Here is a 25,288-nt window from a genome sequence, read left to right as displayed (position 1 = left end):
AGGGGAAGTCTTTGTGCTTCTGAAGCTAGACCTCTCATAAATATTCTTATTTCCTTGACTAATTAAGCATGGAAATTAATAATTACAAAATATTCTAATTGAACATACAGTCCCATATCGCTGGGTAACATTGCATAGGTGTTTTATACTGTGGAGTACTAATGAGCTTTTCCATCGTTGAGGATGTAAAAGTGTGGTTCCATGATAGATATTATCGTCATATCAAATAAGCAAAACCAGGCTTCTTTTTTGAACACTTTTATCTTTTCTTCTTGTCAAAAGGCACCTTAAGCAGAAACATATGAAATCTTTTGGGAGGGATAAGGAGCAAAGAATTTCCAAGATATTTTGTAAAATGCACTATCTGAAACATGTGAGCATAAAATCACATCAGATTTTGATGTGATGGATGTCTAAAGCACCAGCAAACAAATAGCATGTGCTAGTGGCAGGATATGGGAGTAATATATCATTGTTTTATTTAACTACTTCCCCCATACCACAGTACCTGTCATAAAATTATATATATATATATATATATATATATATATATATATATATATATATATATATATATATATATATATAGGGCTGGTGAATAATTCCATTAATTCTTTCATGTTCATCACAAGTTAGAGACTAGAACCTCTTAAGACCTTGGTAATCCTATCAGTTTAAGGACTTCAAGCCCAGTTTTAAAAGGAGGTCTTTATCTCTGAAGTTGAATGTGTAGATTACCACAGTATGGAAAAGTCTATCTTTACCAGTTTGTATAACCCAATCAAAAGGGCTGAATTCTATTTGTTTTGTTTCAAGGGAACACGACAAAGACCCTGAGGCCTTCTTCAAGACATTACTAAAGCTGAAAGAGAAGGGGCTAAACTTTCAAGTGTCCGTCCTTGGTGAGACCTTTAGTGATGTGCCAGGTATTACTTTTAACATGTGCTTTTCATTTTACATGTTTAGAAATTATTCATGTCCTCAAAGGAATTAAAATGGAGGGAAAAAAACAAACATATCTATGTTTTTGAGGTGATAAACAATTTTGCTATTAAAAGACTATTGAAAGAAAAATAACTTTTAATTAAATTGCTAGTAACTTGTATATTTTAACTGTTACATGTCTGTATATCCAAAATGTTACCTTTTCATGCTCTATTCTTGGATACATTATGCTACTGCTATAACCAGGGCCCAGTTGCACAAAAAAGTCTTAAAAAGGTTTAAAGACCATGTTTGGTCTTAGTCTTAATATTTAAGCCCAAAATAAATAAGGCCTGTTGCACAAAAAGTCTTAATTTGAGCCTGGTCTTAAATTGAAGTCAATTTTGTAAGCCTCCCTATCAGGCTTAAAAAAAAAAGAACGAAAAAATAATATCTGTTGACATAGAAGCCAAGATGGCAGCACATATGATTGTCATTGGAGAATTTCTAAATTAAAGGGCATTTTGTCATGAAAGAATATTTAAGGAATATTATTGCTGCAACGGTGAGTACAGTACTAAAATACTGTATTAACATTTGTTTTAGTAGTAATGCTCATTTTGTAACAATTCAGTCAAGGATTTTACAAATGAATGTGTAGCAGGATTCATTTCTTGTGAAAGGCCTACATGTTTTGCATTGTACAACAACTTACTGAGCGCAGTGTGGAAGTCGAAAGAGTCCTGCTCCAGTAGTACCATAGGGTTGTTAGGAGGAGAATCCGATGTAGTTTCACTGCATGGTTCTAGAGAAACAATGACGTTTATGTATGTACCGTAAAAAACGCGGTATAGGGGTTGCACTGGCGTGAAAGTCGCCCCCCCCCCCCCCCCCCCCCCCCTTTTTGAGACTTCAATTTTAGGAAAACACCTTTTTTGTGTTTAAGATTTTTTTTTTTTTACAATAGATTTTTGAAATACAGTTTGTTCCAGTACAGTTCCAGTAGTAACAGTGCAAACCACTGACAAATTTAAAAAGTAATAATTAACAGAACGTAAAATCAAGTTTTACATCCTACATCACACCTGTGTTAACCTTTTTTATTTTAGCTTATCAAGTACTCAAACACTTCAAGAACATTATCTTCTTTGCTTTACTGAACATTTCTTTCCAAAACCATACTTACGCAATATAGTTCCAGCTGCATTGTCTTTTACAAATGGGTTGAATTAATTCAAATTTAACGTTTAACAGTCAAAATAACTGAGAGTAACTAATTAAAACTTTTAATTAGAACAGTGGTTTTGTGTTTCTACCCAGCAACATGACCTGAATGCCGTAGATCCTAAAAAAATTATCTGGCTGTTGACAGTTCAATTTGTGTGAGCCATAGCCGTGGTTGTAATAATCCCATTGTGGCACTGGTACAGTAGTTTAATATTAGACACACCGACGCATATGTCGCACTGGTGTATTAGTGCAAAAATGCCTAGAAAATCGACTTATACGATGTTTTTTTACAGTATGTATTTATTTGAGTATTTAATTTAAACAAGATGCATATTGTCTTGAAATTGAATGATTACCACAAAATTATATATATGTTTTTAATTCACAAGAACTCCGCTACGACACAATGGGGTTCTAAATATACAAATACTATGGAGTAAATACATTTTTATTGAACCAGTATTTGAAATACAGCTACTTTAACTGCATTTTAATTGACATGCTACTTGTGGTTGTGTCTCAAAACATATCACTGTGGCATTTTTTATTACGTTTACCGTGTGTTTTACGGCTGGGTTAATGGCATTTACCCTCTCCGTAATTTCCTCCTTTTTTTTTAAGGAGACCCCTAACCTTCCCAATATAATATATTTTCTTATTATTATTTCTTCGACAGGTTAAGACTGATCTAACCTAAGACCTGCAAGCTTTTGCTTGTGCAGTTCTTAACTGGACTCAGACCAAGTCTGAAGACCTTTTTAGAGCAATCAGCCCCAGTTTTTGACCAGGCACTAGGATGTACAAATGGTCTTGGTTATTATATTTATGTGTATTATGCCATTTTGAAGCTTCCCCTTCAATGCAATGGTCAGCTTGTACATTACTGAAAAATATTTTAACTGATGCAGTGGCAAAAAGCAATGCTGAAGTGCTCATTCTCAAGTATGACCTGCTCCAGGTGATGAATAAATATACTGACTAAATGGAGCATTTTAGCAGGCTAATTGCTGCATTTGGGCTAAAGAAATCATTTACAGCACCTTTATTTATTGACCTGCTAATAAAGGCACATCATTACCTCAATGCATGACCCTGTAACTTATTCCCCCAAAACAAATCTTGCACCAAATGCACTCCTGTATTTTTATATATTCGGAATAGATGTCGTCTGTATGTTTATTAAAATATATATATATGCATTTTCTTTTTTGTATATCTATCGTGCATCATTTTTAAATTAGGCCTGAGCACCCTCTACTTCAGTAACTTCCACTGAATGTTAAAAACACCTTCAATGGTGCCACCTAAACCTTTCCTTAGGGCATCTTTCTTTGTTATTTCCGAACACTTTTGCGATTTTGTTCCTTTCTTCCCCGTAAGTGCCTGGAGTGAGCATCATTCATGGATCATTACTTTCTAAAGAAATTTAAGCACGGAATGTCATTTAATTTTTTCTAATGTAGTCCGTCATTAGAATCTTAGCTGTCACAGCAATGCCATTTTTGGTGGGATGTGTTTGTTGCCTCATTTCTTTTAATTTTATCTCCATTAGCTTAATTCTTTTTTAATATTTTCATCTAACGAACTTTACAGTCCATTTTGTTTCAGTGTCTGCTAAGTGAGTTTTATGAAGCAGACAGTTGGCTTTTCATTTAGAGGGTGGGTAGTGAGGCGGGCCTGTGCTTTTGTCAGCTTATTTTTGGCACCTTAGCTTGCGGTTCTGCTTCTTTGCCTTGATTATACAAGCAAACAACTGCAAGAAGTTCATTAAAAATAAGCAGCAGCTAATTAACCTGAACTTCAGACAAACCAGCGCTGTCATCCGAGATCAGTTTGTTCCATATTGAATTGTTAAAGATTTTCTTTCTCTTTCAGACATCTTCACAGAAGCCAGAAAGGACCTAGACGCCTGTGTGTCACATTGGGGCTACATATCCAGCAAAGAAGAATACTTCAAAGCTCTGTGTGAGGCAGATGTTGTAGTTTCAACAGCCAAACACGAGTTCTTTGGAGTGGCAATGTGAGTTACCTTGGTTTGTCCCTGTGCTTGCCATATATTCTACATTTGACTATAATTGCCTTGAAAAAAAAAATTAGAAAATCCGATACCTACATTTAATTTTGGTAGGTATATACAGTATAGTATGTGTTAGTAGCCCAGTTTATTTAAATTCTGAGCAGATGACGTAAGGAGACTTTATTTTAATTGTATTTTTTAGGGGACAAAGCTGTGTAGTCCAGTAATATTTTGAGCAACAGATATGTACAACATATCGAAACGTTGGGCAGCTGGCTCTTTGAGCTAAAATATATATATATATATATATATATATATATATATATATGTGTGTGTGTGTGTGTGTGTGTGTTGGTCTGCCTGAGAACAATCAACACATTTGCTTCATCTTCAGTAACGAGTTACTGTAAAACAAATGCTGTTCCATTTCGTGTTTTGTGCCAAGAACTACCCCTATGGCTGCTGATAGTGTTAAGGCCGCCGGGAGGCTGAATCGCCACATGCAGCTTTAAAGCTGCAGCAGGATTACTGTCCCCTGTGCTTTCCCAGCACTCCCACTCTGTGGCTCATGTTAGTGTTTAATTATTGGGGAGGCTAAAAAGTTTCTCTCCCCAGACAAAGTGCCACATGTAGCTCCAGGGCATCAGGTTCCTAACATCTGATCAAGGTGAACTTGAAGTTTTAAGCCTCCAGTCTTTACCTAGTGATCCAAGTTTGAATCCAGGTCATAATATAATGGAAATGTATTCAGTTGTATCAACTCATTCCCTTGCGAGCTGTGGTCCAAACCTACCACACTATGTCGCATAATTAGTAGTCTTTACACAATAGGCTTGGAAGCTGTAAGACAGTCTCATCTCAAAAGAAAGGTGCCTCCAAGACAGCAGATGTTGTGTACTCCAAAGCTATATATATATATATATATATATATATATATATATATATATATATATATATATATATATATATATATATATATATATATATCATCATTATTATTTTATTTTTAAACCGTACATTTGGACTTGAGTCTATCCAGTAGAATTTGATGGATTGTTAAAGATTTAAACTAATAATACCACATAAAACTGCTTTTTGTATTTGGTAGTGATGTAATGCAAATTTAATTACTATCACAATATAAAATGATAGGAAATAGGTCCTGTTTTTAATGTCTTTTAATTGCATTCATTTAATATAATTAGCGTTTAACTGTAATAAAAAGGCAACGTTTGAAATGTACAGTATTCTGTTCATTTAGTGGTACGATCAAGTATATAGTTGAAGCCCATTAAACAATTCATATACTAGACAGGCATTCAACCGTAAGGGTGGCAGGTATTAGTTTTCATTAAGGCATAAAGGAACATTACATTTTTAGGTTTTATTTGGCTAGGCTTTTCCATTTTACAGAGGCAAATGGTCCAAGTAAAAAATGAATATATACTACTGCTGGATGAGTTGATAAGCACTTTTTTTATTAGCATATTAGTTAGCAAATGTGCCTTAATGTTATAAATGTATCACCTACTTAATATCAGTATGGGTCTGAAAAGCTCACTTGTTGAATGACAGCAATTCTTAGTTAATATTATTTTAAAAAGACATTTTTAAATAATTCCAGAGAAAGTAGCAGTAAAACTGAGAATTTCTGTTAGTTAATTGGTAGTATGTCATAGAATGATGTGAAACAGTTTTTCACTTTATGCTTACTGTTCAGCATAGTTTTAGTTTGTAACCATTGATAGTACTTGTATAAATGAACATTGCAGAAATGTATATAACTGAACTGTATTTTGCAGAGAATACAATTGTGTTTTGCTAGAGCCACTATACAGAAATCTTCTACTGATTTAAAAAAATTCAGATGGAACCTATTGTGTAGTGCTTCAAGTCATGCTATATTTATAAGATGCTGTTTTGTTGCATTTATGAATATGCGGTCCAAATCATGTGATGTTTATCTCCATCATAGTTGTATTTGTGGATTACAAGTGAAATATATAATACTGTTATACATTGACTACCTTTAGATCATACTGCTAGATAGATGTTTGAGCCCAACATCTCAAATAAAGCCACATAATGTATGGAAGGAGCTAGAGGGAGAATTTCCAGCTGCAGTGTCTCTCTAGAAAATGGTATGATTTAATCTATGCTGTCTTGTGGTTGAAAAAAAAGAAACAGCTTATAATCGTAATAAAATAATACCCATTTTCTTGTAATCTAATGTGCCTTACTCATGATATAAATATGGTGGCCTTAAGGTTTTGGAAAGGGGGCATAAACTTAAAAATCTGGCACAAGCAAGACAGCACCTTTTAATAAACCAATCATTAGTTTTGAAGGCTGCTGTAGTGACCACCCACTTAGCAAAGCAAAGGCTGTTCTGGAAGAGGTTTTGGTTATGGTGCAGTGGGAAGGGAGGGTAAAGAAAAAGGATAATGAAATATGTTAAAACATGCTGGCAATGTTCTGATGTCACCAGCATGTCTTGGGCATATTTCAAGCAGTGAAAATCATTGTGGTGGGAAGCTTGGCAGATTTGTATATATCCAACCAATATTTTTTTTAATCTCTTAATCTGCAAATAATAATAATAATAATATCAAGAGCTGTAAAAAAACAAAACAAAACAAAAAAAAAGCATGTATTCATGTATTTGCTTAAATATATAATTTCATAGGAATCTCTTAGCATGCCATGATAATAATAACACGACACATTACAATAACTAATTTTAAATTCATCTGCCAAGTACAACAGCATGAGCATTTCCACTTAATTAATTAAAAAAAAAAAAAAAAAACCTTAAAGCAGCAATGTTTTAATGACTTGATTTTATTTACTCTCCTCTGGTATCACTTGTAACTTTCTATTTTTTTAATAATGAGGCTTTTTTCCAGTGTGCATCTCGCAAAAAGGTGCTGTCGATAATTAGCAGTCCACTCATATTACTTCGTTCACAATTGGTGTCTCATCCTCATTACAGTAAAATGTAACCTATCTGATTCATTATTGCTGAATAATGTGACTGGAAACCCTTGCAGGCCCTGAAGAAAAAGTAATTCAGCCAAGCAAAATTATCAGCTAATTATATTTAGAATCAAAAGCCCAATAACTATTTGCACACAAATTATGGGACTTGAAGTGAATAGACCTTTATATTAAGCTTCATAGATTTTGTAGACAATTAATTAATTGGAATAGAGAGGTCATTGTCTAGCCATTTCGACATGAGATCAATTAGAACTCCATTTAGAATTTATTGGATAATGCAGACTGTATTTTATTTGTGAGATTAAAGATAAGAAAAGTATTTCTAAAGGCTTCTGTTGCTGTGTAAGACCAAAGCATGTACAAACATTTCTCTTGTCTATTTGAATGAATAAACATAGCTGTTACAAAGTAATCTTGACTGTATGTTTTAAAATGAAAATAATATAATATCCTCTGTACATATTTTTACTGCCATAAGTGAACAGGCCAAAAGTCTACTGAACCACAAAGACTACAACCATTGAATTCAAATCAAGTCTTATAATACAAGAAAGTATCCCCTTGTGGTGCCATAATTGGATTGTAATTCATTGCCTCTGTATAGTTAGACATTCTTTAAAATGTGTTATTATGAAATCTATAAAACTGGATAAATATGTAACATGATTGATTTTCAAAATGTAACGAATTAGTCAGTGTACATTCCAGTTTTGTGTAAACAAGGACAGTCTGTTTTATATAGTTCTGGATTGCGATTACATGTATCCCAGTTATATTGCTGGCAGACTATTTATGTGATAGAGATTCATTTTATATGAATTAGCTTTTTTATAAGGATATTACATCGATTTATCCCATGGCAGCTACATCAATGACAGCGCAGGCTCACATAAAATACCAACAAACGCTGGCATTATTACCTTTTTTATATATATATTTTTATTATTAGTTTACTAATATACAGTATTACTTTGGCCAAAAGACCCTTGTTGTAGGCCCATGAGATAACCATGCATGTTTGGATAATTCAACAGAAATTATAAAAAAAAAAAAAAGTTAAATAAATAATAATCCGTAATGTTGACACTATTCTAATAATGTAACAAATTAGTGTTTTAGTAGTATGCAAAATACTACACACATTCAGTCGCACATTCAAAAGCTGTGTCAAAACTGAGGAGACTACTAAAATAAATTACATTTTAAAGCATTTCAAAGCACAAAAATAACTTAAGGCTTAATAAAACATAAGGTAGCATAAATAATTTGATATCTGTGACTGAAGTGGAGGGACTTAAATGGTGAAATCAATGTAGTACAAAACGTGATGAATGAAAATAGAGCAAAAATATAAAGGGATGTATTTTCAATGGAGACACAAAGTAAAATACCGTTTTTGTGTTTAAAACAAATCACTGCATTTTTGTTTACATTTGAAATATACCTAATGTACCTAAAAACATATCAACACTTTTTTTTTGTTTTGGGATTATCTGAACCACTTTCATATGTTTTTTAATCTTTTTTTCATAATTTGGGAACCAAAGGATTACCAAAATTTAAATTTGACATACATTTTATTTTTAATGTATAGAATTCATATGGAGCCATTAAACAAAAAAGAAAAAAAAAATCATAAAGAATGTATAACCATGATATGTACTTGTAGCTTTCAGACCAGGTCATAAAACTAAGATGGGACATGTTAAGAACACTGCGTGTCTTTTAGTTCAGGAAATAAATATTGTAAGAAGCCAATGTTAACATTTTAAAACATGTTTGTAGTAAATTAGATTTCTTATGTCATGCTGGGGAGTCTAGAACCAAGTTCTACAGGAGATATATAAGCATTTTCCCTTACACCAACTGTTAACAGGTAGCAGATTTTTGTCTTTCAATTACAAAATGAGGCTTATATGCTGTCTAAGTTACTTTCCTGCTAAATGGTATTCACCCACAAGATCAAAAATAAATTTGTCAAAAATTATTTGTGTGCGCTTTTGTTGTTATTTTTAAGCAACAACTTGAATATTACATTATCTGTTTTTATGATCAGTACTAGTTTTAAATGAAGAAAATCATGAGTACCAGGATATAAACAAGTTTATTGACTACAGTCTCAAACTGATAGACATCCAGTGTGTTTCTAGTGAAGCGTTTAAATGTGTTGAGTGAGAAACAAAATGCTTTAAATAAGGGATCTTTAAAGCTACAGCTTGTTGGTAATTGCTTATATTTCAGGTTAGAAGCTGTTCATTGTGGGTGCTATCCGCTGTGCCCAAATGCTTTGGTTTATCCAGAAATATTTGCTGGTAAGTAACTTGTATTTTACCTTAAAACACTACAGACCCTGGTTTAGCACTACTCTTGGACTAGTTCATGTTGTCTTAGTGTGTGAAACCAGCTGTATATATGATTTTCTATTTTAATAAAAGTAAACATTTCCAAAAATTGCAATACAAGTTTTCAGGCAGTTAATGTTGTATACTGTCATCACATTATGTTCTATATTTGCTATGCTATAGAAAGTTTGAATAAGAAATTACTGTGTTGTGTGATAGTGTGGAAACAGTGTTGTTCTTTACAAAAAATGCTAAGGATTAAAAACCAAAACAAAGTTTATTTGAAATTATTATTATTTTATTATTATTTATTTCTTAGCAGACACCCTTATCCCAGGGCGACTTACAATTGTTACAAGATATCACATTCTTTTTACATACAATTACCCATTTATACAGTTGGGTTTTTAGTGGAGCAATCTAGGTAAAGTACCTTGCTCAAGGGTACAGCAGCAGTGTCCCCCACCTGGGATTGAACCCTCCGCTCAAGAGTCCAGAGCCCTAACCAATACTCCACACTGCTGCCTCTTTTGTACTTCAAATGTACATAGAAAAAGTTATAGATATGGTTATAGGTATTAAATAAACAGAACTGGGTGTCATTTCAATGTGTATTTCAGTAGGTAAAAGTTAAACATTGGGATAAATGTGCATTGAACTTGCTTACATGAAAAGTGTATTTAGATTTACAAATATAGTGTGCGCTTGTCAGAAAATGTATGCATCTAAGTATTTAATACAAACCTTTGAATTTGCCCAAAGGAAAACTTGTGATGTGTATACTGTAACTGTGCAGAACTATTTTACATTAAAAATCCTTTTGAGCTGAGGTAACTTAGAAAAATCATGCTTAAATAATGTACAACATGAGACGGCACAGAGCAATATGCATTTTTAATTACTAAAGTGACTAATATCTAGGTTGTGCTTTGAGGTTTTTGTTTCATTAAAAATGTATCTGTTTTCCCTGCAGCTGAATATCTGTACTCTACACCTGAACAACTGTTCAAGAGGCTTCAGAATTTCTGCAAGAGACCAGACCTTGTAAGGAAACATCATGCCAAGGTAGCTAATGCAGAAACAAAACACCAATACCGATTCCTCTCATAAATAGTTTGTTCTTTCATTTTTACAAACATAAAAGCAAATTTGTCAGTGTTTGGTTTGTTTGAAGGTGGCATATTGGTCTAATTTATTATTTTGACAAATTATGTTTTGTTAAAGATATGAAGTGAAATGCATGTTGAAAACTGAACATTTGCTATTAATGTATTCTTTGAGTATATATTATTTGAACCCAAGACACAGAGTGAGTTTATACATTTCTGAGTAACAGACAGGGATGCTAAACATTTACCTAGCAGCTACCCTTTCCTTATACCATGTGTATCCGTTAGTATTTTTGAAAATGGTCAGCTATGTATTGAAAGATAAATAAATAGATATTAACAGTTACATTTTGCATATATGCATTAGTAAGACCTCATCTAGAATATTGTGTTCAGTTCTGGTCACCTCGTTACAAAAAGGATATTGCTGCTCTAGAAAGAGTGCAAAGAAGAGTAACCAGAATTATCCCGGGTTTAAAAGGCATGTCGTATGCAGACAGGCTAAAAGAATTGAATCTGTTCAGTCTTGAACAAAGAAGACTACGCGGTGATCTGATTCAAGCATTCAAAATTCTAAAAGGTATTGTCAATGTCGACCCAGGGGACTTTTTCGACCTGAAAAAAGAAACAAGGACTAGGGGTCACAAATGGAGATTAGATAAAGGGGCATTCAGAAAAGAAAATAGGAGGCACTTTTTTACACAGAGAATTGTGAGGGTCTGGAACCAGCTCCCCAGTAATGTTGTTGAAGATGACACCCTGGGATCCTTCAAGAAGCTGCTTGATTTAATTCTGGGATCAATAAGCTACTAACAACCAAAAGCGCAAGAGGGGCCGAATGGCCTCCACTCGTTTGTAAACGTTCTTATGCTCTTGTGTTCTTATTTCAATAATATTATTGCTTACGTACAATTGTATTATCAAATTGCAGTGCAGGCGCCATTGTGAACAAAATGTAATGCAATAGTTAAGAAAACTTTTGGTTGCATTGTACTGCATGTATAGCTGGAGAATAGAGATTGAAGCATTGCTGTGGGGGAGCTTAAAGATTCTCCAATCCCATCTTGATCCACTAGCAATAGCAGCAGGAAACAGTGTCCCAGTTTTGAAATAGTATCCTGGGATGCAGATCTAATGAATGAAAGGAATGAAAAGAAGTGCAGCAGTATACTGTACCAATCAGATATTTAAACATTTTTGTAAAAATATGTATGTATTCAATGTATAAGCAAATGTGCACATTCAAAGCGATCGTATCTAATGAGTTAATATTTGCCAAGTCCATACTTTATGAGAGATTGGAAATATTTTTATATTAATCTTCTGATTCCATTATGTTAATTCAGGAAACAGTTAAACTTGTTAAAATGGAAGAAACAAAAACCCAATTTAACACCCAATTTCAAACTCATTATTTTTCACTGTCTTTTAACTAAGCAATGGTTCAGAAGGTGGTTTATACTGGTTTCAAATGCTGACACTACAGCTCTTTGGTCCAGCACTATTACAATGGGACTGGGCCATAACTTTACCTTTACTTACATCTCATCTAAGTAATTATGATTTTAAAACAGCTGTCTTTTTAAAAAAAAAATTAATTAAAATAAAAAATAAAAAAAAACAGAATACATACTCAGCCATTCCAAAATTAACAAAACATTCTTTTAAGGAGTATTCAGGAAATACAATAATAACGAATGTAAATAAAGACACACTATTCCTGTAAATGTTAGGAAGGGGTTCCACAGTTTGATTTAAATGAAGTACATATAACTAGCTGAAGATTAATTAGAGCACCTCAAGATTGGTCTTTTGAATGCCACTTACTGTACCTGACAAACTTTAAAGAATATTTGTACATCATTAATAGAGATTCTCTGTTTTGGGGGGATCTGAGAGTGACAGAGGTAATGCTGATGTCAAGGTGATCGAAACATCACTTGGTGGTATGAATAACATAATTGGGTGGTGGTAGCATTTTCACATCAAATCTGACAGAAACACAGAACAATTGGGTGAATTGGATCTGCTGGTGTTTACATCATTGAAATAGAGCCCAGTATGAAAATAGAATATTGATTGTACGTCTTTTTATCTATTTTGAATTAATGAGCCAGTTTCCTTTTCTTTTAAACTAATTAAACTAAATGCAAACTTATTTCAAGTAAAATATTAATAAGATAAATATGCAAATATTGTTGTCTTCCGATGATTACGAACCTTTTTTATTCATGTATTTATTTATTTTTGTTATTTGAATCATCTTGGTTACTAGGTCTCATGTTTATATTAAGTCATTTAAAAAGAAAATAGACTTTTCGCATAGAATTTGAAAAGAAGTATCAATTTTTATCAGGAAACCATCAAGTAACTTGGTGAACAGTAATGAGAATGTAGATCCCAAATGTGTATGTAGAGTATTCCTTAATCACTTTATTGAATGCACACGCAGAGCATTATTCAAGTCAGTGATGATCAACCTTGTAGGGATCCAGGGAGAGCCTTATCCATGACCATTGAAGCAATTGAGAGCCATTAAACCACATGTTTATACTGGTTATGTTATTTAAGAGTTTTGCCCTCTTTGGAAAGTAAGCAATAGACACTATTGTTTGAAACCAAAACTGTATGTTATTCACTTCACTTCATTATTTTATTTGATGTACCATATTTACAAATTGAACTGAGCTGTCGGCGATTTCCAGATCTAAGATCAAATTGCAATAAAATATAAGCCCCTGCTGTGCTAATCCTATGTTTAAGACAGCATTATTAATGAATAAGGAACCATAGAACTTGACAACCTGCTGGGCTATCTCGCTTGTTATGTAATGTGTTTCTTAAAAAAAAAGCCTTTTGTTGTTGTTGTTAACTGTCTGGATCTTATCAACATGCCTCAGGTACACCTCTGTGTTGGCTCACCGATAATAACACCTTACTGGACCACCACCAAAGTGGTCAACTTCCACTGAGACCACCACATATATCCATCTTTTATCAATATAAATCTGTCCATAGCTACATTTTCCAGCTAAATGTATAAAAGCTATTCTTTTTGACAAATGGGCATGTTTTTCACAACATTAACTGTATTAGTCCTACCTGCAGTTCTGTGTTTTTCCCAGTTTGATAACACATAAATTGGGGGGTGGGGGGGTGGGGGGGGGGGGGGTAGACTTTGCTTAAGCAGTAGAACCCGAAGAAAAATAGCCTTGAAAGATTTTCCACCTCCGTAAAATATAGCATAAATGATATCCTTGTAATCCAATTGTAAATGAAAAATTAATTCAGTCATCACATGAATATTATTATTATTATTATTATTATTATTATTATTATTATTGTTATTATTATTATTATTATTATTATTTATTTCTTAGCAGACGCCCTTATCCAGGGCGACTTACAATTGTTACAAAATATCACATTATTTTTACATACAATTACATTATTTATTTTTTACACATTATTTTTACATTATTTTTTTACTGCTAAACACTGCAGTCACTTACAAATATTGTCCAATTGTTAAACAGTACGAGACAGTGTGGGACATGGGAAGAGTGGCTTGATCACCTCATTGGGTCTACACTGGAATATAACTCATTTCAGTTTCCCTATAAGAATGGCAAAGCCTGTTCTGCTGGTATAACACCACTTATCATGTGGTTGAGGGCACTTGGCTTTGCCTCATAAGCCAGTTGAGGTGTGGTGTTATACCAGCACAACACATGTTACTGCGGAAATGTCTTGTACTTATCTAAGTGAAAATCTACAAAAAAGTCCAAAGTTAATGTTCGAGATTAAGAGAACCCTCTGTATGTGTGTGCACTGGGTTTTCTCTTTTCAATGCATCTCCTTCTTATAGGTCAGTACATTTAAACCACAATAATATATGCACTTAGTTCAAGAACAAATCTATAATATGTTATGTATAATATATGTAAGGATGAATGGGTTCCAAATTTAATGTATCAACCTAGAAATAGAACCTTTACATTTGATTCACAATTAAAGGAAGTAGGAGATTTGATGTGTGATTTTCTCAGTTAGAAAGAGCAGTTTTTATGTGTGGCCGTTTCTGTCTTTTTTTGTTTAACCTGATAGTTCTAAATAGAAATACAATTCTACTAACAGGTGTCAGATGTGGTTTAAGAATAAAAAAAATACAAATAAAAATCGCTTTCTTTTGAAGAATGCATTTTCTTCCAAATACACAGTAGTTTATAATACACAATACCATATTACATTTTGTGCCTTGTGAACTTTGGTTCAAGAATAATTAGATTTTCCACCCAGCTTGTATTTACCAGTTAAGAAGGCAACATCACATCATGTATTTGAAACAAACATCTGTTGTACAGTATATTCACTGTTTTTGAGGTTATGGTTGGGTTTCGGTGTTTAGGGCATTTAAAATACAAGTCTTTTGAAATACTTCGAAGCAGTTTAATGTTGATAATTCACAAAACCAAGACTGAGCATATTGCCCTTATTGCTAAACCGTAGTTTCATGGTGTCATTGTCTCAAGGCCTGCAAGTAACTTCAGTATAATGCTATGGGCACAATTCTTAGTCTGTCATGCCATATATATGGTTTTATTCTCCTTAGAGTCTTTTTTGTATATGCTTAGCAATACGTATTAGAAATCAGTGGCTGTCATTCCATGTCTTCAGGGGCTATCAAAGTTGTGTTTGTGTCTTAGAGTCTGTTTTTCCTTTTTGTATTATTAGTGAACACATAAATATAATTCTTGCCTTAAGTTTTGCCTTGACACTGTGCTTGGTATGTTCATCCACTTCCAGCTGTTTGTACTGCTTATTCAACCTGAGTTTCTGTGCTTTTCATGCCAGCTACATTAGTAAAGCAAATCTAGTGTTTTATTGACGGACTATAATGCAGCATCAAACTACTATAAACAATTTGAGAATATAGAAAAACACACACGCAAGAAATTAATTAAGGCAGTATTCAGTGAAGATGTATTTTTGTTTATCAGTGTTTAAGTGATGCATACACTAATTACCTATTACAAAGCTAAAGATTTCAGAAGCAAATATTCACGATGGCTATCCTAAAAAGCGAATGAAAATGGACAAATCAGACAATAGAAACATCAATCAGTGTTGCTATATAATTGATTTGATGGTGTATCTAGATGTTACTATCTGGAGTTGTGTACTGCACATCTTGGGGAGGTAATTTGGTCATTGCTTTTAAAAACTGATACAACAAAACAAGGTTCCAGACAGTAATCCTGTTCTATCACATGGTATTAGTTACATTTTCTTAACATGTTCTAGCACTATGTATTATTGAGACACATCTATTTTTTATTCCTCTGCTATATTCCTGCGCATTGTCAAGTAAGACTGATTTAGTCAGGCACCAGACACAACCTAACAGTACAATACAAGCAGCAAAACTCACTTTCACTTCTTTTACCACTTTTCACATATATTTCAGTGAGACAAAGTACACACAACAGATGGTCACAGTTATGAAAATGAGTTGATTTCAGCCTTAATTAAAAATGTTAATAGGTTTTCAATTTGTGAAAAATCTAATACTTTTATCTTAGTAAGAATCCCCTAAATAATTTATGGAATAAAACAATTGTACAAATGTGTTTTGCTATTGAAAGTTTCCCCAATTTCTTTTGTAGGTTGACACGGATCAGTTTTCTTGGGCTGCTCTGTGTAGGGAATTCAGGTCTCTCCTTGCAGCAGAAGCCAGGGAAGATTTGTGACAGATGGGGCTAAGTCACAAACTTGCAGCCTAAGGCAGAATCTGCGGAACTTTCCAGAGTGTGCCCATATTTACCTGATCAGAGATTGAGAGGGAAGAAATGTGCAGAGGAAGCTGAGCCTGGCTGCTTGTCATAGCTGACACAGAGCCATCTGCCACAAACCTGTGGCGGCTTCAGATCTCCATTCCCTGCCACCACCCCAACCCAAATTAAATACAGATTCATAGAGACGTTATGATGGTTACACATGTCCCCAGCTTCACATGCAGGAGACTTTGTTAAAAAAAATGTGGTCTGTTGTATAACCACACTCATGTATCCCATATGTGGTGCCACATTGAATTTCCGGTCGAATCTGTTTTTATCCTTTGTACTGGATGACATGGTGCCGGAATTCTTTCTTTCTCCGACATGATGGCAGCCAAGCTACAGCTTCAAACGCTCGCACTTGGCTGCATTTCTACCTAGGTTGCCAGGTTATCGTCGCGTCCTCAGAGGGCCACGGGGGCTGAAAGGAGGATAAGAGTGCTTCTGGACTAATTGGGCAGCCATCCATGAATTGTTTTTCAGGCGAGAGGGCTGCTTTAGTGCTTGCCTTCTTTGCAAATTAATGACTCTGGCACAGGGGTTTTTAAGTGAAGGTATTAATAAGGGGCCTGGCAGGTATTCCCATGATTCACAGTGTTACATTTGCATTTAATTAATCTTAAAGCAAGCTCCAAGATAAACAGCTGTAATTCAGACGAGCATTGGGAATATGCGACATGGTGCCACCTATCTGATGAAATGGAAACCAATATACTTGTTTTTATTTTTCTTCAAGCTGTTTCGAACACTATCGCACCAGTAAGCCAATAATGATTCATAGTGTATTTTAACATTTTGATATGGAAGGTACTTAAATGTTAATAAATATTCTGATTTTTGAGACATGTTTTAATTTTCAGTTATATATTATAGGTTAATTACCTGTTTGCTATGTTGGTGTCATTTTGTTGTTTCCAGCAGGTAAGTCATTTAAACATTTAGTTAAAGTGATTAGTTCAAGAACAAAACAATGTCACATTTGATATGGTTTCTGCTATGAATTTATACAAGTATAATTAAAAGTGTGATTGAAAAAGGATTTTGTGTGGAGTTTTTTTTTATATATAGCAGTTTATGAACACAAATGATAGCTTGTTAGATTGTGGTCTGATGAATATTTAGGGCCACAAGCTATGACTGACAAGTAAACAGTTTTATCTTGCATCTATTATTTTTCACATGTGTATGCTCAAGGATAAAGGAAAACAATGACAATGCTAATTTAAAACCATATACAGTGCCGTGAAAAAGTATTTGCCCCCTGTCTGATTTTCTGCATTTTTGCAGATGTTTGACACTGAATGTTATCAGATCTTCAACCAAAACCTAATAGTAGATAAAATGGACCCTGAGTGAACAAATAACACAAAAATGTGATACATATTTCATTTATTTATTAAAGAAAGTTATGCAACACCCAATGCCCCTGTGTGAAAAACTAATCACCCCCTTGAGTTAGACTCAATAACTGGTTACGCCACCTTTAGCAGCAATAACTGCAACCAAACGCTTCCTGTAGTTATTGATTAGTCTCTCACAGCGTTGTGGAGGAATTTTGGCCCACTCCTCCATGCAGAACTGCTTCAACTCAGTGACATTTGTGGGTTTTCGAGCATGAACTGCTCGTTTCAGGTCCTGCCACAACTTCTCAATGGGTTTTAGGTCTGGACTTTGACTAGGCCATTCCAAAACTTTAAATTTCTTGTTCTTCAACCATTCTGATGTAGACTTGCTTGTGTGTTTCGGATCATTGTCTTGCTGCGTGACCCAGCTGCGCTTCAGCTCACGGATGGATGGCCTGACATTTTCCTGTAGAATTCTCTGATACAGAGCAGAATTCACGGTTCCTTCAATGATGGCAAGGTGTCCAGGTCCTGATGCAGCAAAGCATCCCCAAACCATGACACTACCACCACCATGCTTGACCGTTGGTATGAGGTTCTTACTGTGGAATGCAGTGTTTGGTTTTCGCCAGACATAATGGGGCCCATGTCAGCCAAAAAGTTCCACTTTTAACTCATCTGTCCATAGAACATTGTTCCAGAACTCTTGAGGATCATCCAGGTGCTTTTTGGCAAACTTGAGACGAGCATTCATGTTCTTCTTAGTGAGCAATTGTTTCCGCCTTGCTACTCTGCCATGAATCCCATTTTTGCCCAGTGTCTTTCTGATGGTGGAACACTGACCTTAGCCAAGGCGAGAGAGGCCTGCAGATCCCTGGATGTTGTTCTAGGGTTCTTTGTGACTTCCTGGACGATTTTACACCTTGCTCTTGGAGAGATTTTGGCAGGATGGCCACTCCTGGGAAGATTCACTACTGTCCCAAATTTTCTCCATTTGGACAATATGGCTCTGACTGTGGTTCGGTGGCGCCCCAGAGCCTTAGAAATGGCTTTGTAACCCTTTCTAGACTGATAGGCATCAACAACTTTTTTCCGGAGGTCTTCAGGAATTTCTTTTGTTCGTGGCATGGTGTGCATCTAGAACCTGTGTGCTCTGATGGTAAGGGCCGAAGTTAGTCAGATTTATATTGGGCAGGGCTGGTCCAAATCAGGCCTGGTTGTTAACTAAAGTACTCAAACAGATTACCCTAATTATCCCTTTAATTGGGTTGAGTTAACTAGGGTGGGGCAATAACTTTTTCACACCTGAAGATTGCATGTTTGATTAGCTTGCACACCAAACAAATTAAAGAAGCACCAACCTTTGGTGTCATTTTTTCTCTCAGACTCTCTCTATATACTACTAAAACCCACAACAAAATCTGACCAAATACAATGTGAAAAATGTGCAAAAATGCAGAAAATCAGACAGGGGGCAAATACTTTTTCACGACACTATACATAAATCCTGTTAAGATTACATCTGAAAATGCAACTTCTGTTTTGCTTTTTTTTTAATAATTATTTTAGTTACTTCCCTATTGACTGAATTCACCACCTACAGAAGTGATTTTATCAGAGATGTACTAGCCTACAAAAGGAAGAGAAGGCATCTTTAAAGTGAATGTACTTTATCTGTCAGCAGATACTGCCTGAACCTCTGAATTCTAAATCTAATCAAGAACAAAGGTGTGTTATTGTGGCTATCAAATCAGTGTCCAATATTTCAGCTACACCTTTCAGCCCCTGCTTTGTGGATTAATTAACACATACTCCTTCCGAAAGGAAAGTCAAGACCTTGCATTCTCTGATACTTTACAGCTGTGTCACAGCGCACAGATTTTAAAGAAGAAATGCAGGCAGACAGCAGTATCATTAGAGGCATAGCTTTCTTCTAAGCCTCTACTCTCCTTATAACGTGTCTCATTTTTGTCGCTTGCAGCTATGTTCTCTGGCTTTCAGATCCAGTTGGCTTTTTTTTATGCACTGGAACGTTAATGGTATGACACCAGGCCAGGAAAATATAAGCAATAATAAAGCAAGTGAAAAAATAATCTTGGCTAGATAAGACATAATGAATTGATTTAGTTTAAGTCATTTTAAACTTTAAAAAAATAATGTTTATGTGTAATAATGTTTGTTAGGGGGAAGAATGTGCTTAACCATGGTATTAATAGACTTTGCCGAGGTAGCGTGGGCCCCTGGGTACATCACAAAACTGTCCTCCTACATGATCGAGCGCGCAGCTGTAATTTAGCCCCAGGCACACCTACCCACAGTCACTATCTAATGCATTTTACATTTGCGCAGATGAAAAAGAGGGAAAAAAGAGGAGGACTTTGCTCTCTTTGTTCCCTTTGTACCCTACGTCAGCTGACACATGGAAACTGTAGTGTAGGGTTTTGTTTGCCTCTAATCTGTAATTAGGAATTCTGTGTACAGGGGCCCTGCATTGTGGCTGCCTTTCGAGTTAACAAATATTACTAAGGGATCATGGTAGTTGAACGCTGAAACTAGAATAATTATGTTGCTAAGGCGGTATTTGCCGTAATTTGAATGATACATAGCCAAGATTTTAACCCTTTCATTATCCCTTTGAGCTTGTGTCATGGTATAGGCAGGTGGAAGCCAATTTCTTTTCATGCCTTTACATTGGAAGCACCAACGCTAACAAAAAGTTATAGAAAAGCCCTCCTAAAAGCAGTTTGGGACTGTTGAGAACATTTTAAATGTTTGTGTTCTGTCTTGTCTATTTTGTAAATTACCATCTTTATTATTATTATTATTATTATTATTATTATTATTATTATTATTATTATTTATGTATTTATTTATTTATTTATTTCAATTCTAAGTGATTTAAATGCATTATTATTGTGCATCTAGGTCATTTAGTCAGAAATGATAAAATATGAATCGGTATAAAAATTATATTTTATTTAAACAATGGTTATGACTGAACATTTTAAAGTAGAAAGTGGCAATTATTGAGCTTATTAAGAATTTCATTTCATGCTGGTACTTCATTCTCATCTCACAATTATCACCTAATTGGACAGTCTTAGTACAAAGAGGTCAAATAAGGCCAAAGTATGCAGGGAATAGATATCGAAGGTTAATAAAGTAGAGCGTACTTAGTGGAGTTTGGGGATAAGTTGCATTAGCACACCAGAGGAGATGTTCTTCACAGTGGTAATAATACCTAGCTCTGATGCCATTGTATGGAATTCAGCCCCTTATTAACCTACATGCACACCATTAGCCCTGTTTCTAGTAAAACCAAGTGTCATCGATATGACGAAGACCTGCTTACCTTTCAGTAAAATAACCCTCATTTAGGCTAATAATTACTCTACCTATTCACAGATGTCGATTTACAACATACCACAGTAAAAGGCTATTTTAATCTTGAAAAGATTTGGAACGTTATAATTATCAGAAATGGGTTCCTGACGGCTGATCTCATTAATAAAAACTGGATCAACTGGCATTTTGAAGCTTCTGGCACTTCTTGGATTTATTCCATCACACCAGATTCCCATTGCTGTATTGTAAAAACGGACATACTGTTTCAAATGCGTGATGTAATTTAAAAGAGTGGGAGGTGGAGAGAACAATCTTTCAGCTGAATCTAGACACAGATGACTCCCCAATCTCACTCAGAGGCACATTTTAGTTTATTAACTTACATTTTGACAAACTCTTTAGGTGTAAAGCTCCCTGTACAGGGGGGAAGGAGGTTACGTAAAATCACAAGTATCAAATGTAGAATTATAGTGAATTTAAAACGAATACAGTGGTATTGTTTTTTTTGTTTGTTTTTTTTGTTTTTACAGTGCTACAGGAAATATAAAGAACATACGGATACAATGATTACAATCAAATCAATACACTTTGATTAATATGTTGCTGCCCCATAGCCAACATTTCAAATTATACCCATATCATGTAAATGTTTGATTAAGAAAGAAATATAAAACATAAAATAACTAGCTGAATGTATTGGGATCTGTAAGTCCTTATCATACAAATATATACATTTAAAAATAAAGTTCTGAAAAGTTAACAAAAAAAAAAAAAAAAAATGTAATCTGTGTTTAAACACCATGAAAGATTCCCCTTTCAGTATTATTTTCTTCCACCTGGTTGTTATAACAAGAAATAATGGAATTAATACAATTCCTCTGATCCTAAGTGAGAGTGTCAGACTGATTGCAGTGTGCACATAGCAGCACTAAAGCTAAAAAAACAAAAAAAAAATTTCATTAGAAGAAAAACTAAAACCTAGATGAGAGGAAACTTCATAGTAAATTACAGTGTACAATAACTTGGTGGTCAATTGCAACATTTTATAAGACGTTAAACAAAAACGTGTGTGTGATATTTAAGTATAGAAAATATATCTAAATGGCAGTTTATTAGCTTGGAGCAAAAGGAAAGTAACACTGTTGGATGAATTTATGGAAAGGTGTGGTGCTGTGTTAAGTTGTAAATTGCCATTTCTCAATATCTAAAATGAAAAATAGTTTAACAACCAATTGCTGTGTTTACAACAATTTTTGGCACCCAAAGTGGAACTTTATTTTTCGCGACTTTTGATGTCATCGTACTATACTTTTCTATATTTTGTAGATGCGTGTTCCAAGCGTGGAACACCTGGAGGGGGTAGGTCAGGGCCAATTTGGTTCAATTAACATTCTATGGGTCAAAGTGTGTCAAATTCCAGGGATAAATCATCAGCTTTCTGAGACAGAAATACACTTCCTTATCTCCTGTAATCCCGTTGCAAACCTTGTGTTAGGAAATGCTAGGTATCAAAACTGTCAACCAGGGAAAGGACACCATGTATTTTAATACAAAAGTACTTCTATAATAATTATAGTAGGTATAGCCTTTCTTTGAATCGTACATCTTTTACCAGACCCATTTTGTTTTAAAATCAAGTTTATAGTACAGTGAAGCTATTGATAGTGATGGCTGCATTGGTGAGAGAGGAGGCCTAACCATAATAAAGGAAAATGAATAGTATAGAGTTTTAAAAAAAACTTCAATGGAATTAGTCGTAGCAGTAGCTTGTTGGCACAACGTCAGCACAGCACTTCAACAAATCTCTTTTGTGTTATGAGGGAATCTTAAGGGAGACTTTTTACAAATAATTGTATTTAACTGACCTCAGAGATAAAAACAAATGAAAGCAACAATGACCAGAAGAACACTCCATCTGCTGTAAACCCGAATGGCCATGATCAGGTAAGTACAATTGGAACGCTTTTGTAATATAATTCTAAAGTCGTTGTAAACACCTTTTTTAATGCAATGCACAATTAATTCATAGTACGGTTCTTATAATGCGTGACATCTGAAATATTAGCTTAGCTCCTTAATTACCATACATTGACACCCACTGGCATGGCACGTAGAAGTTAGTATGCCTGAGTATCTAGAGATTTTTTTTCCCATCACGTTCTGAGCCATTTCTGAGTGGCTAATATCTTGGTTGGCTGTGGTAATTTGGTGTGGAGGTAAGGGTTACTGAAGCTTAATATACATGGATAAAAATAAATGAAGATATAGCCCTTAAAATATGTATTTAATTTCCTGCTAAAGCAGATGAGTCCTTATTTTGACAAAGGGTTACTGTTTAATTTTATAAATAACTATTGCAAGCGTTGACAGTTACTAACATGCACTTTCCTCAATGATGCAGCAGCTTCTCTTTCTCTTCCTTCAGCAGTCACGGTGAATGAGGGAGAATCACCTTTTGTGGTCATCACAAGTAGCACACATGGGCATGAAATCTTCAAAAATCATTACAAAGTCTTGTTATTTGGGATTGTCTTTTCCAGAGGTGGGCTGCAAAATCACTGCATCTCAAACAAGATTTTTACTGAAGAAATGAAGAAATGTCTGATGTACTTACTACTGTACGAGCACAACTTACGCACATATTTTCATAGCTCCTAGGCTGTTTTCAGAGAACAATGCAGCTTTAATGTTCCATTCTGCCAATAAGTAGTTAGCAGATTGTTGTACTCTTTGCCAGATAGGAAGAATGGGGTTAACGTAAGGGCAGATAACAGATAGTGTGTGTGGTGTGATATGTCACAGGCAGACATGCTAGAAACAAGTCAGTTGCCCTCTTGCAAGAAATAGGGGTGTAACATACGCTAAGGTTGCAATATTTGTATCGTGAGATACAGATCACGATATGATAAGTATCATAATACACACATGCACAACTGGCCTTTGTATAATGTGTAATAGTAATTGTTAATAATGGACTATTTTGTTAAAAGTCTAAACAAAAATGAGATCTGGGAAGCATGTATTCATATCAACTATACGTCCCATTTATTCATGAACTATGTAGTGCTTTTGGCCATGTATCTTCACAAAATGCACTTTCTGAATCCTTTCACCCCTAGCCAGGAATCCCTTGAGAATGTCTCCTTGGTTTAATAAATAATCACAATCAATAAACATTAAAAGCTTCTTGACCAGGGCTGAAATAACATTCCAACTTGGAATTTCTGGATTTTGTTTCCAAGCCATCAGAATATGTAATCAGCCTCGTTGCAATCGTTCTCTATTCCCTGGAATAAATCAAAGGCATGGGTCACTGAATTTATAGGTCCTGAGTTGATATTTAAATATGTAAATGACTGGAATCATTTTCTGTTTATGCTATCTGGTGTATGTGACAGTAATATTTACATGAAATATAAGTACGTGCAAAATAAATAATAGTAAACAAAGACACCCTTAATGCAATCATGATAGTGATCATTTACAAGTTGCTTAAGTTTTATAAACAGATCAAAAAATGCATTACCTATGTGTATTTTTTTGTTCAAAAAAAATCTAAAAAATGTGTACCTGATAACATTAGAGTAAACGACTAATTTAATATGATTTTTAAAATCGCTTCCTGTTGAATTCTTATTAACTATATGGTACTGTACATTTAAGAACAAGTACAACACAACCCATGACATGCCTAACTTCAGTTATATGCTCATGTACACTGCAATTACCATTGTGATGTTTTGTTCCACATCGGTCATATGACATCTGTAAAAATAGTCTTCAGCTGGAACTTTCTACATATTGTATTATTTGTATCTGTATTTGGTTATTGCAGAAGTTAAATAAATACCATAGCCATAAATACAATGTTTCCAAGCTTTATTGTATATATTTATTTGCATTTTTATTTCACTCATATTTATTATCTTTCCTCAGCCGCAAGATAATGGGACGTCTAGACAGACTCATATCATATCTTAACATGTACTATACTGTACAGTGACAATAATAAGCAATTTTAAAGTTAAAATGTCTTAACAAATCAACAACATTTTACTCATACAAACACAAGCTCATATCATTTATTTCAGTTATTCCCTCTATTTTTAGGTTAAACAAAGAGATATGCGTGCTCCTTGAG

The 25,288-nt window shown here is 34.5% G+C and overlaps 1 protein-coding gene across 3 annotated transcripts in view; it reads left to right on the top strand.

The window, feature by feature from the left end:
• Positions 1-17,498, top strand: part of LOC117427119 (glycosyltransferase-like domain-containing protein 1) — a 90,868-nt gene extending 73,370 nt beyond the window's left edge. For all 3 annotated transcript variants that reach the window (XM_059033839.1, XM_034045510.3, XM_059033840.1), the window contains 5 exons: positions 817-926; positions 4,030-4,174; positions 9,413-9,483; positions 10,487-10,578; positions 16,289-17,498. In XM_059033839.1, the coding sequence (XP_058889822.1) occupies positions 817-926; positions 4,030-4,174; positions 9,413-9,483; positions 10,487-10,578; positions 16,289-16,372 (502 nt within the window). In that variant the 3' untranslated portion in view covers positions 16,373-17,498. The remainder of the gene's footprint in view (positions 1-816; positions 927-4,029; positions 4,175-9,412; positions 9,484-10,486; positions 10,579-16,288) is intronic.
• Positions 17,499-25,288: the final 7,790 nt, after the last annotated feature.

Source organism: Acipenser ruthenus, chromosome 11 (assembly GCF_902713425.1).
Source record: "Acipenser ruthenus chromosome 11, fAciRut3.2 maternal haplotype, whole genome shotgun sequence".
Taxonomy (NCBI): Eukaryota; Metazoa; Chordata; class Actinopteri; order Acipenseriformes; family Acipenseridae; genus Acipenser; species Acipenser ruthenus.
Note: the sequence above shows the minus strand (reverse complement) of the source record. Positions and strands in the feature narration are given on the sequence as shown.